General features: G+C 39.1%; 1 protein-coding gene across 2 annotated transcripts in view; it reads left to right on the plus strand.

Moving 5' to 3' along the window:
* The window catches only part of LOC104146423 (neural-cadherin), a 71,384-nt gene extending 60,271 nt beyond the window's left edge, over window positions 1-11,113 (plus strand). Inside the window, exons 30-33 of one of the 2 annotated variants that reach the window (XM_068956146.1) lie at window positions 901-1,081; window positions 2,102-2,346; window positions 5,113-5,283; window positions 8,395-11,113. In XM_068956146.1, the coding sequence (XP_068812247.1) occupies window positions 901-1,081; window positions 2,102-2,346; window positions 5,113-5,138 (452 nt within the window). In that variant the 3' untranslated portion in view covers window positions 5,139-5,283; window positions 8,395-11,113. Of the gene's footprint in view, window positions 1-900; window positions 1,082-2,101; window positions 3,383-5,112; window positions 5,284-8,394 lie in introns of those variants that run through there. The other variant, XM_068956145.1, reaches the window with a different exon arrangement.
* The last annotated feature ends 2,537 nt before the right edge of the window (window positions 11,114-13,650 follow it).

A 13,650-nucleotide genomic window follows, 5' to 3' on the forward strand; every position in this document is an offset into this window, starting at 1 on the left:
TTGTAACAAGACGATAAAAATATCACTAGATAAAAATATTCCAGGGAATAACACAATGTGCTAGGAAAAAAACATGAAGTGTATATACAGTAAAGAGAGTAACAACGTGCAACATCAGAGTGTCACAAACTATTTAAAAAAAAAAAAGATAAACATTGTTTCACTAGAGGTAATTGCGTAACTAAAGTTTATGCTGAGAACTAGGGATCATATTTTGCTTTTTTATTTATTGGATTAATAGTATATGTTTTGAAGTAAGTAGATTAAAGAAGTCAAATAGTTTATTGATCATTTTAATAAGGACAACCAATGCTGCTGTCAAGCAGCTGTAACTGTGTTGAAATGTGAAGGGCGGTAGAGCTGTAAATGTACTTAATTCATTGTGGCGTATGCTTTTTTGCTCTGGCGTCTGGTGGATAGGAAATTCATGTAACACATCATAAGTACAATGTCTCCCATTTCTATCGGTAACCCAAGGATGTTTCATCTTGTTATTTTTTTGCTTGCTCTTCTATAAAGGTAAGCTGTAAAATATGATTAAAAATCAACCAATGCATTTATATTTGTATACATTGAGGAATATTACAGATTTTCCACAATATTTGGGCTTTTCTTTTGAAAACATAGTAAAAAGATACCTGTTCTGTCTTGAAAACAAGCAGATAGTGGCTTGTAGCAGCACTTAATTCTTGCTGAAAATTTTGAGAATCTTGATCAAAACTTTAGCGCATTCAGTCAAAAAAATGGAGTGCAATATTATAAAAGTTTAGGGAAATTCAGTCCTAGATTTGAGTTCTGGCAGCCTGGGTCCTTCTTTAAAAGTTATGCTAAATCTTATGGCTGCTTCAAATCATTCTTGCTGAATAGATTTTAAAACAGTCTCTTTGTTTCTTGCCTCAGGATGTATGAAGGATGTCAGATTTAATAACTACAGGTTGCCTCTGGATACTCACTTGAAGGAGCCGGTGTCGATATTAAGTTCCCAGGGAGTGAAAGAAGGCTGCTCTTCAGAGGCTTGTAGGAATAACCCTTGTAACCAGGAATTTATTTGTATTGATTTGTGGATGATGCACGAATGCAGGTAATTGGTGGAAATAAAAACATAAAAACCTCCAGATTCAGGTGAGGAAGAGTGGATGCAAACAAAGTGTTCAGCATGGAGGCTGCCACTGGCAGTCTTACCCGCTACAGTGAAACAGTGGGCTAGATGTTTCCATGGGTATGCTGGCTTCAAGGTTACTCAGGGAACACTGTGCTTTTAGGTACTGTGCTTAGCTGGTGTAAATCAGCATATCTCTGTTGATTCTGTAATGATTTTGACTGTCTGTCTTAATTGAAAAATGTTTAAAGAATAGCAGCAAACCTAGAGTGTTTGTAAAGACCGAAAACTAGGAAAGGGTGCTGTGCTAACTTGAGTGGAGCTCAACACTAGCATGGCTGCCTGTCTTTTGTGGAGCATGTGTTGTGCAATGTGGATGTCCTTTCTTTTGTTAGTATTTGACTTCTGAAACTATCTTAAGCTGTGACCTCTGTTCCCTTACAGGCCACTCAAGTTGATTTAGAAGTGCTCTGTCATTAAACTAAGAGTTCTTTGTTTGCCTGGGGCTAAGGTTAGGACAACGCTTCAGTTATAATCCAAGTTAGCTATGCAGTGAAGACACTCCTAAAGCGTTACTGATTGGCACTGTCCACAGAAAGAGAGTTTTCTAGAGATATATTTTTTTTCTAAACACTGTCAACATCTAACTGGCTGGAAATTCACTCTGACGGAAACGCAAAGAACATAGCATAGCTTCTCCCTCCTAGACATAACTGCAGGCCGTGGTCCTAGTCTAGCTATTTTTCATATAGGTAATCTTGCAAAAGCCAGCGAAATTACTTGAGTTTTGAAAGCCATTGATGTAAGGGTTTGAAGGCCTGGAGCTCTTTATTGTATGACTGCTTTAGAAAGGACTATAATCCTAAGACAAGTAACTTCTAGTAGACATTTCAGTAACTGTATACGGAATGCCATCAAAGCCTGTTTTAAAGTCTTAAATGCCATATTTCCTGCCTACTTTCTCAAAAGTTTAATTGTTTCATTTTGCTTTTGTCTTTTCAGTTGCCCTCCAGGACACATGATCACGGAGAATGCCTCTGGTAAACACTGTGTATACACCGCATGTGCTAAAAGGCCCTGTAACTATGGTACCTGTGTCTCGCAGTCGCCAACCAAGTTCCGGTGTGACTGCCCTGATGGCTACGCTGGACGCAACTGTGAAGTCACGCTGGCGATCTTTCACAAGGATGCAGGCTTGAGCTTTAGTTCCGTGTTTGCCATCTGCATTTGCTTTTTGGCATTGTTAGGTAGTTATGGCAACTACATCTTGTATTACCTTTGGTGAATTAATTTATCTGTCTTCTCCTGAATATTCATCATGTCATCTTCCTGCTGAAAAACTGATTTCCTAATGGAGGTCCAAATCTTCCTTCACTACTTTGCCATGGTTGCTGTCTGCTTCATCAGCTCGTTTCTCATCCCTGTTTGCAGATATTGCTAAATGAATCAATGCTCATCAGCTGTGGAAAGTCTGTGCAATTTTATTTTCTCCATTTTTTCACCTCATTGCCAAGAAACTGGCGTAACTGGAAGCAAATTCAATTGAACAGGAAGAGAAGAAATCACTAGCAGTTAAGCATTGTTTAAAATACCACTGGTCATGAAACAGATTTCAGTCTAGGGGAAATATACTGCCTGATAGGAATACGTTTGATCAGACAGAAGCAGTCTCTTGCATCTTACCAACTCTGTCACAGCTCCTAACGGCTGCTTTTGGCCTTTTGCATCATTTTCAGGCTTAAGTAGGGTCACTCTGTGAAGAAGGATCTCACTAGTGAGGAAGGAACACATCTTTAGTCCTGTGTTTAATCTAATCTCGTGAAAGGTTACCTGAGTAAGGACATATAATTTTTCCCCTGGCTTTTATAGCGCTTTATAAATCAGTTCAGATTTTGTAGTAAGACCAGAGTCTTAGTCATTGTGGACTGTTTTGAATCTATGGCTACCTGAAGCAAACATCGCTGTACCCAGGTCTGCTACGTGTTATGTTTGCCATGCAAATATGAACAGCAAATAAGGTGGGAAGCTAACTGGTTTTGCAGCTTTTGGAATCAGTTACTTAAAATTGATAAAGGATCATTATGTTAAGAGACATTTTTTGCTGTTTCATTGTAGTTTAATGGTGAATTGACTGTGGTGCTACCTGCACGTGACTGAATGAAAAAAAATATTTTTACCTAATAATCCTGTTAATGTTTCAGGTGTAAATTAAGAGTTAGAAATGGTTGTTTTAAGCCAATTGTTATGCACTGCTGGAAATTTTAATAGATGTGATAATTATGGTATTATCCAACAACTGCAGGTTTTATTAGGAAAATTTTAAATAAAATTATTGTTCTTAAGATTTAAAATGCCTTTTTTCTTGCATAGTTTCCAAAGAGTGGTAATACATTTATAAAGTGATTAATTCATGCAATTTTAACTATAAATGTATAAATTTACGATAGATTAGAAAAAAGCTGCTTTTCTGACGTCTGATTACATCTTCTAAATTCAAACCATTCAAACCATTTTGCACTTACAGCAATACTGGGGTGGCTTCACATTGGCTTGATGTCGCATGAACCTTCCCCCAACCCTTGTTGCCAGGATGAGACTTCGGTTCATTTTTTTCTGTTAAAGAAGGAGTGATACCTTGCAGCTTGCAACTGCCCTAACGCTCATGTTGTGGACCAAAGAAACAATATACTTTTAATGACAGTCATGTTTTATAATGCAGGATGATAAATTTAGGGCTGAGCGGAGAATAGGATGTTAGATTACACTGTTTATGTCTGTATGGAAGAGACATACTTTCTTCAGTGGGGGTATTTCTGATTTACAGTCTTGTTAGTGAGAACAGGCTTTTGTCTCTGGAGCTTGGGCTATGTTAAGACTTAGTACTTTAAAAGACTTCTTGACTATGTCAAAATCAGCTCAGCTGAAAAATGACTTTGCCAAACCATTACAATGTGTGGGAAAGTCCATGGGTCATGTTTTTGTAAATTTGGAGGAGAAAAAACCCCCATACATCTCAAAACTGATTGATTCGGCTTGAAGAGTGTAACTGCACAGCACAGTGCAGGGCACAGATCTCAGTACTCGCAAGCTTTGGTTCCAAGCTCATCTGGACACCGCTATACAGAATTGCACTCTGGCACGTAGATACTCCATAAGATCTCTGTAATTCACTGCAGTGTTAGTGCATAGTACCCAACTGAGGTTTTACTGTGAGCTTTTATGTATCTTTATAGAGCTGGTAGCACACTGGTACACCAGTTTCTATTTACATAATGTTCAATATCTGATATTCCTGAAGCTTCATATCTGTCAGTGTGCAAAGGCCCCTAAGCATTTAAGAAAAATGTTTAAATTTATGGATGCGAAGGCAAAATATGTGCCTGGATTTTTTTCTAACAATATGTATAAAGCAGTCATTTTCTCTTTTGTCTCATGTCGTCTTATAGTTCATTTCTGTCATTTAAGTAATTGTATTTGTTACTTTCAACTCATTGTTATTTATGTGCTACACCTTCACATACATTTTCTGTTAAAATCTAAGTCAGTGCAGTAAATAGGTCTCTGAACACCGTTTGTGTCATTCAGTTTTTCAGTAATTGTTACACTTAAAACAGCTTTAAGGTACTCTTTAAGGGTCTTTGATATTTACTTGTAACTACGTTGAAGTTTAATGGAAGTAATGCTCAAATCAAGAGCATCTACAACCACAAATGCATCTGCACTACAGCTGCCAATGATCTTACTGGCTTGCCTTCTTGTGGATTTAGTTCTGCCTTTTTTATGGCTTGAATGAAGTTGCGTCAGCTTAACTTTACTGAAGTTATTCCTAGCTTACATGACTCTGAGTGCAAAAATCAAACATTTACTGAGAAACACAAAACTACAGCCTTACTAGTTCAGACTGCAAACCGGTACTGCAGTACTCATGTAGAACAGCTGTTATCTTAGCCTTATTGCTGTACTTCAGTGTTTAAATATTTTATTTGTTTCTGAATGATTGCTGGGTTTTGCAGCTATGTGTTTACACAGTTCTGCTTAGTGCTGTGTTCTTGTGGGCTCACTGGAAGACTCACCAAGGTGTGAATGGAGGAGTTTACCATATACCTGCATGTCATGAGGATTTGGAAGACATCAGAGAAAATATCCTCAACTACAATGAAGAAGGCGGTGGGGAGCAAGACCAAGTAAGAATCATTTTGTTGCATTACGATAATAAATGGGTTGGTAGCTCACCATACTAATAAAAACATATTATTTTGTTCCTTATGATTGAAGACCTTAGCCCTTGTTATGCTGATTCATTACTGCGATTGATAGATGAATTATTTGCAAGGGTATTTACACAAGTGTGCATGTTTTTTAAAGCCAATTAAGTGCCTATCAATTTTTAATTTGCCTGAAAGGAAGGGATCCTATGTCTGTGATTAAAAATGCTTGTAGAGTGAGTTTAGCAGTGAAGAACTAGCAGCTGATCCCTTTTTGGTTTCATGGCTCCAGAGATGCTGCTGTTCTCTGTGGCAATTACTGCTGTAGCAGTGAGGGTTTAAAAGAGCCTTGCATTAACTGCTCCTCGTGGACTCTTCCTTTTGGATGCTGTTCATGATGGCATTTTGTCTGCTGTTCCACACATCAGACTTACTGCCCCAAAGGTCTTCAAGTTATTCAGACTTTACTTGTTAGGAAGTTCTGGTACTACATTTATTCCACTTGAGCCTTTAAGCACTTGGAGGGTGGGGAGGAAGGGGAAGACGCTTTCTGCTTTTGTCCGTTTTGGACAGAAATATACTCAGGAATACACCTTGCTGTTATACTCTGCCCAAAACAGGTAACACTAACATGTCTACTAGTTGTCTTAATTCCTACACAGCAGTGTAAGCTAGAACTTTGGTAGAAAATTGCAGATATTCTACAATAGTGAGTAATTTAGATGGATTATTTGCTGACCAATAGATGATTGCTATGTTAGAAAACCTAAGGAGCTTCATTGCCTTCTTTAACATAGTTATTCTCATGTGTTCAAAAGGTGCAGTGATTCTGCCGAACTAATAATTGTCAGGTGGATCAGAGAAACAGTGATTTTAAAAATCAAAACTGAATATGATCTGTATTAAAATTCCAAGCATCTTCAACAATTTTTAGTTATAAAATGTTAAGAGTATTTTACAAGGCTACCTGAGGAAATACACATCTACTTGTAGAATGTCCTCAGTTCCATGATGAATTACTGTGAACGTATTAAATACAACATTTTCCAAGTGATGCATAGACAGCTATGTGAATAGATCCTATTATTATTATTAAGATCAACTCCATCTGCAATACTTTGCATATATACCCCCAGAAAGTCTATAGAAGTCTATAGAGGACATGTTTAGTTACTTTTGGAGAGGCTTCCTTAAAATACCCACCTTACGTTAAGCAGTAGCATCAAATGAACTACTGACTTAATGATCTTAATCTGAGGCTATTATGTCGTCTTGAAGAAATGTTGGTTTGAGTGTGAAGCCTCTCTGGGTTCTGTACACTGCTCCTCAATTATTAAGATTTCATAGTTGCTGGGATTGCAGGTAAAACTTCCCTGGTAATTTTTTAATGTCTAATTGTTTGTCCACATTTTAAAAAAACATTTTAAACATTTTAAAAATCTTTTAAAAAGTACCCAGAATTGCAAACTTCAAGTACATTCTTATGTTATCTTAACAAAAGGATCACAAGCATAGTTAGGCAAGAGAGCCTTGTCGTTGGAGTTTTAGCTGGGGGCATGACTACTGGGACAAGAGGCTGTTACTAAGGAGTTTCTGCATCTGAAATAAATAGAAATATGACTCAGAAAATCAGGATGTCATAAAAATTGTAGCAGATTAGCGCACTGCTGAGTATTTACTTAACATCATTTGCTGCTTAGTTATGTTAAAGGCAAGCTCTGAAGCCAGAGGCAAGGATGGTCTTGGGTTTGTAAACTGCCAACTAATGATGGTATATAATCAGAAGAAATGTTATGTCATCTTAATGAGCAACTACTAACAGTGAAGGATGATTAACATCACCCAGTTCACTGGAGGGGTGATGCTGAGATCTTTATTTGGGTAGACTCCCATTTAAATTTGGTACAACTAAAAGTCACCACCTTTCACTGATTATACTGGGAGCCATGCTAGTAGAAAATGCTCAGAATGGGATCCTACATTAGTGAATGTTTTACACTTACTTAGAGCATGCCAAGGATATGTGTGCGCTCTGTAGGTCTTGCATCGTCCATCACTAATAGTATTCAGTCTCTGGATGAATGGAAATAAGCAGCTATTCTGTATTACAGTCTTGTCCTAAAGTCTAGTCTTGCCACTGACATGGCTTCTTGATTGCGGAGTTGTGGTAACTTTTTTATTTTATTTTATTTTTGAACAGCTCTCTGTCTCTGATTGAAATGCAGGAAAGGGCTCACCAAGATCAGCTTGTGAATTAGCTTAGGCTAATTGCTTGTAAAATGGTTATGTGCAGTTCAGCATGTGAGGGAATAAACGTAATCTTTTGAAAGGTGCTGACTGACAGCGCTGCCATTGATGGCTGCCATCCAGATGAGTGGCATGAGCAATGCAAATAATTACTTTTTGATGTGATGAATTCTGTCTCACACAGCCTGTCAACATTTTTCTTTTTTTGTTTGTAAATATGTCCAGAGACACAACTGTTGGACTGCAAGGACATGGAGGACGCTGTAGGATAAAATTGTTCTTTTTTCAGCCAGTATCAAGATTTTGATCAGTTAATGCAATTAATGTGTACTGTACTGGTAGCTTTAGTGACTGAAGTAGCAATTCAGGAACTACAGAACAATTATCAGATAGCGTTAACTATTCCTTAATTCGTGGAGGAGAAACAATTTTTGTGATAGGTGCTCATTTGGCTTTTACTCGTACTCTTAACACAATTATTCTGCTTCCACAGAAGATAAGTTGCAACTGTTCTACAGATTGATCAAATTTTAACAGAAATCACAGTTGATGTTTGAACTATCTGTAGAACTAGTTGTTCTAAACGGCTATCTGTGAATCATTCTCTCACCTTTGTTGCTATTTTCAGTATCAAAAAATACTCAGATCTGAATTTTAAAACAAAAATTGGAGCATTTCAATCATTCTTATTTAGCTTCTAATTACAAAATCAAATTGGAAATTAAATTTGACTGTGAACTCAACAGTAGTAATGCAGGCTGCACAGGTGTTCCTCAGCCATTCTTGGATGGGCTTGGGACCTACAGGGAATATAAATTCAACATGAATGGTTTCTCACTCCAGGATGCATACAACATGGCAGAGCTCCAGGTGTCTATCCAAACCAGTCCAGACTACTGCTTCTACAAGAAGAAAGGAAAAACAGCAAAACTGAACAGTTTCTTTAGTGATGTGTCCCCGATCGTGCAGGAGCAGACCAAAACATCAGCAACTAAAAGAAGAACATCTTTTACTAGTGGAGACTTTGGTCAGTACTTGTTGGATGTTGTTAGAAGTGCTGACCTTCAGCCCCAGGCTTTACCCCAGGATTCGCTGCAGGTGTTTTATACTGAAGGAGAAGGCTCGGTTGCTGGCAGTCTCAGTACTCTGGGTTCCTCTGGACTGGAGGAAGAGGCAGTCTGTGACGACATTAAAGACTGGGGACCAAAGTTTGAGAAACTAAGTGAACTGTACTCACATACAGATGCAGACCTGTAGATTACCAGGTCTACTACATTGGAAGTTTTGGATGCAAGCATGAAGACTATTCAGTTTTAGTTCTCTTGCTACATTTTTTTTTTTTAATTGCTGTAAGAGTTGATTCAAATTCACACTAAAACATTTAATAGGACCTAACCTTGGGGCATTTTGGATGTTTACTTCTTGGGATGTAAACTACATGGGAAGAGTAAAGGCCAACTTGAGGCACTCAGTCATTCAAATACAACAGTTGAGAAATAAAGGACTTTAGCTTATGCATAGAGCCTCTTTCCAACATGGTGCTTAAAACATGCTCTCTGTAGTGCTTTCAATACTTTATAGGAGTTTTAGCAGTTTTTGAAGAAAAAAGCAAGTTGTCTGTTTCTTTTGTGTGGAACTAAAGGCCGTTTTGTACTGTATCCGTCCCGTTTCCCTGACTGAGCCTCAGTTACAGGGGCTGCTGACTGAGCGTGGTGCTTGGGGTGCTCAGGAGGGTCCATGGGTCCAGGTAAAGGAATGGAGCAGCATGGATGGTGTTAACTTCGATTATAACTTAGTGAAGTCCCCTTATGCTGCTGTACCAATGAGAAGAGTTAACGTAGGCCTAACACATCCAGTCAGCTTCTTGCAACTAAATGCTTTTCTCAGACTAGATTAAGAGGTCAGGTCCTCTTAAAAACGAGGCCCAAAGATCACTAGTTAGGAATTTCAGCAGCAAACACCACAGTTCACCTTTCTCATTTCTAATGGGCTACTAAACTGAGTCTAAACTTAAGACCAGCCTGAGACAGGTAATTTGCATCTATAATCTGTTCCTTATGTTACTGTTTCACTAAACCTCCTTTTGTAGAATCATTCTCGTTACTAAGAACGGGGTTTGAGAAGCTGGAGATCACCTGTTTTAGCAGAAGCACTGACCAACTACAAATGTAACCTTGCCAGGGAGAGCTGACCCTGGGGTATGTATGCATACGCCTGATAAAAAAGACTGATCATATTCAGTGAAGAAAAAAATCCAAGATCCCGTGGATGTTGTAAAAATGTCAAAGGACTTAAGATCTTTCCTATATCCAAAAAATAATCTCATGCAGCACTGTGACTTCTAAAACTAAAAACCCTGTGATAGACGAAACCCTGCTAAAAGGCTAAGTCAAAGATGGTAATTTTTCAAAAACTATAAATTAGCTACAAGAATACAAACATACTGGCTGCTAATTTATTTTAGCACTATGATAGCACATAACAATGCAGCACTCAAGTGCTTTTTGGTAGAAAATCAGGATCAGCTGGGGACAGAGAGAGAGAGGAAGAAACAGCAGTTACCGAGGGTTGAATGCTGTATTCTAAACTGATCAGTCCCTTTTTCAGACCATTTGCTGTCAGCTAGTATTCTGGATTTTTTTTTTTTAAGGAAAAAAAAATGTATTTGAAGTGGAGAAGGCTCCATACTTTTTTTTTTTTTAAAGTTGAAACCACTTGTATATATTGAGTCAAGTGCAGCAAGAACACGATTAAGGATATTCTGTGCCGTTTCTTTGCCTTTAATATAAATACGTTTTATAGATTCTAAGATTTATTCTTGTTTCTTTACAACAAAGCATAAAACAATGATGTATTGTACACTGATGCATTGTAAAATTAAGACACTACTACTCCTTTGCTTACAGGTGCATCAGTAACTGTTTTGAGGATGTCAAACATGCTGCAAAGGTCTGACTTTTATTTTATATATGTATGTATGTATAGGCTACATTAATCTGCACATTTCCCAAATCAAATGTACAAGCAGGATGTTGTTCTCACGCACATCTGATCATTTGTGACACTCTTTGGAAAATCTTGAGTGCACAATCAACAAACAGTTGCATGCTCCAGATAATGTGGGTTTTTTTAATCTGGAAAAGATAGAAATGCGTTTTTCACCCATGCTTAATAATTTTAATTCACAGATAGTACATAGTCTGCAATTTTTATAATTTTACTGATAACACTTATCTGCGGGGAAACAGGTTAGAATATCTTGTCATGTTCCCAAGTCAGGTGCATCAGCTTCTGTATTTCCTGACCATAGCAGTCACAACCAAGGTATGAAAAAACGAAGTAAATAGATATTATGCACAAAAATCTATCCCTTCCCCAAAAGCAGTAATTATGTCTGTATCCCTTATGTTCTCTCCACTGCTATGGATATGCTGTCATTTTGGTTATTTTTAATGTAATTCAGCTTGTAAGGTCCTTGGGGCAAGGACTGTCTTTTGATTTGCCTGTGAAGTGCCATGCGTATTTGCAGCACCATATAAATAATAAATAAGCCTTCCGTATGTGACATGTCCTCCTTGCATATATTTTAAGCTGACTAAAGCTTGCATTTTCTTGAATTATTTTTCGCAAAAGCTTTGATCAGACACTTCTGCAGACATCAGTCAAGCATGCTCTTCTGGCTGAAGATGAGCTGAGGAAAGAAGCAGTTGCTTCTAGGTGGTTGTTTGAAACTCCTGTTTCAAGCCTGTCAGTGTAACTTTAGCTAAATCAGTCTGTCAGGTGAGTTTATAAGCTTTTTTAGAAGAGTTTTTCTAATCAACACAAGTTGAACAGTACCAGGCAGAAAGTAGAAGCATCTGCGGTTCTGTTGGTACACCTGATGGGACACTAGGAGGTGGGGGGTGATGGAGAGAGACACAACTCTTCAACTGCCTATGAATAAATGTTTGGTCTTGCACTTTATGTATAGTTTGAATTCACATCATGACTTTAGTAATTGTAACTCTGCGTACCCTGCTTCTACCCTCCGTTCAGTCAGTAATGGATATAACTGTGTTCTACTTTCTGAACAATACGCTGATCTCTAAAGACAGTAATCTATGTCCTTCCTAGGACGACACTTCACTGTGAGGGTGACTGAGCATTGGAACAGGTTGCCCAGAGAGGTGGTGGAGTCTCCTTCCCTGGAGATATTCAAAACCCGTCTGGACGTGATCCTGGGCAATATGCTCTAGGTGACCCTGCTTGAGCAGGGAGGTTGGACTAGATGATCTCCAGAGGTCCCTTCCAACCTAAACGATTCTGTGATTCTGTGACATATGAGTGAATTCAGACATATGGTGAAATTCAACCTAGGCTGTGACTAAAGTCACAAGCAGAAAATGTTAGGCACTCCAACTCTAGTTATTTTCATTTAGCAGCAGACTGTAGAGTTGTGACATTTGCGCAAGAGCACACATTCTTAATGCCTTAAACACAGTCAGCTAGCAGAATGAAAAAACAGAATGCCAAGGATTACAGCTGTAGAGGGAAGTGGGCTCCTACCTGCCACCTGGTACACTCGAGTACAAAACTCGAGTGTAAGCTTCAAACGTCACGCTGTGGATGAGTACGACTCCATGGGCTTTGTCTGCATGTGCACTGCTACCTCAAAGACCTACGTTCTCGTCCCAGCATAGGCTTCCAGCTCAATTATGCCAAGCGCTTAAAGCCAACTTGCAAGAAACCTTGACAAAGCAAGAAACTAGGCAGTTCCTGTAAAGTGACTGGGAGGGTCTGAGACCTGTCAGCCAGCGCAGTGAGCTCCCAGCAGCTGAGTTCATGCATCTTTGCTGCCACAGAAGATGAATGTTAGCAGTCTTGCAAACTCTCCAAGGGAATGTCTAGGTCTAGAAGGACTGAAGAAATAACACAATGGACTTGTATGTGCAGATGTTTTGCACTACTCTGCCACTGTTGCTTCAGCTGCTGCAGAACAGCAGAGCCCACCTGAAATTGGTACCTGGACTCAAACTTAGTTGTGAACTCACAAAATGTTAGTTTCTGACTTTTCCAAGCAGGCTGCTGCAGCTGGCTGGGGCCACAGACCAGCACAGTTCTTTTCACATGTCAGAGTTCTGCCTGCGCATGGCATGGTCATAGTTTTTACAATACACAGACAACTGATTTTTCTAAGGAGAAGGAAAATAACAACTTTACATTCAACAGAGGTAGTCAAGTTTTGTTACCCACAGACAGACTTACTTATTCTACAAGCAACCCTCTGCCTGGGATGTGGGAGCTGAGACGCTGACACGTATGCATGCACGCTGAGGCTTACAGTCACAGTTTGCAGCAGGACACGTGTACGCGTGCAGACGGTAGATGGTCAATCGCTCTTCAGACTAGACAGGCAGGACAAACTGCAACAAACTAACGTATCTCGAAAATCTGCCAGTTATTTTAAGAGAAGTAACTTCTCTTTCTTCGTCCTCCCTCGCCTGTTATATTCCTTGATTCCCACCATGACTACCAGGTTGAGGTTTGTAACAAAATACAATCAAGAGAGCAGTCGGGGTGCCTTGCTCCAAGTTCTTTGCAGTTAAACTAGTTACTGAGCATCTGGCAAAATTAACTCTCTCACCTTCCCAGATAACCATCTGTGAGCCAGAGGTCGCCATCCCATCCCTTTTGTTGAAGCGCTTCTGTCTGGTCATGAAGTACCTACATGGTCATCAGGTGAGCTTACAAGCAAGGTAGAAGAACCCAGGTCTGCAGCTTGCCGAGGAGGAAACACACACACACACACACACACACACACACACACACACACACACACAGGGATTGGGTTGCTTGCCATAGTCACAGAATTGCTGAGGTTGCGCTCTCGCCTGTTACCAGGCCCAAACCATTCCAAAACAGGCAATTTTTTTAGAAGCCAACCTGAAGCTGCTGCTCTAGTTCGTCCTTAAATACAAGCTATGATACTGAGCTGCAAACACATACATATAAATAGTGATACACTCAGCATGGCTGTTTGTATTTGTAACTGCAGGTAGACTTGGGCTATATGGACTATACAGGATAAAACAAAATGTCAGAAAAATATAAAGAACTGCA

This window comes from Struthio camelus, chromosome 10 (genome assembly GCF_040807025.1).
Source record: "Struthio camelus isolate bStrCam1 chromosome 10, bStrCam1.hap1, whole genome shotgun sequence".
NCBI lineage: Eukaryota > Metazoa > Chordata > Aves > Struthioniformes > Struthionidae > Struthio > Struthio camelus.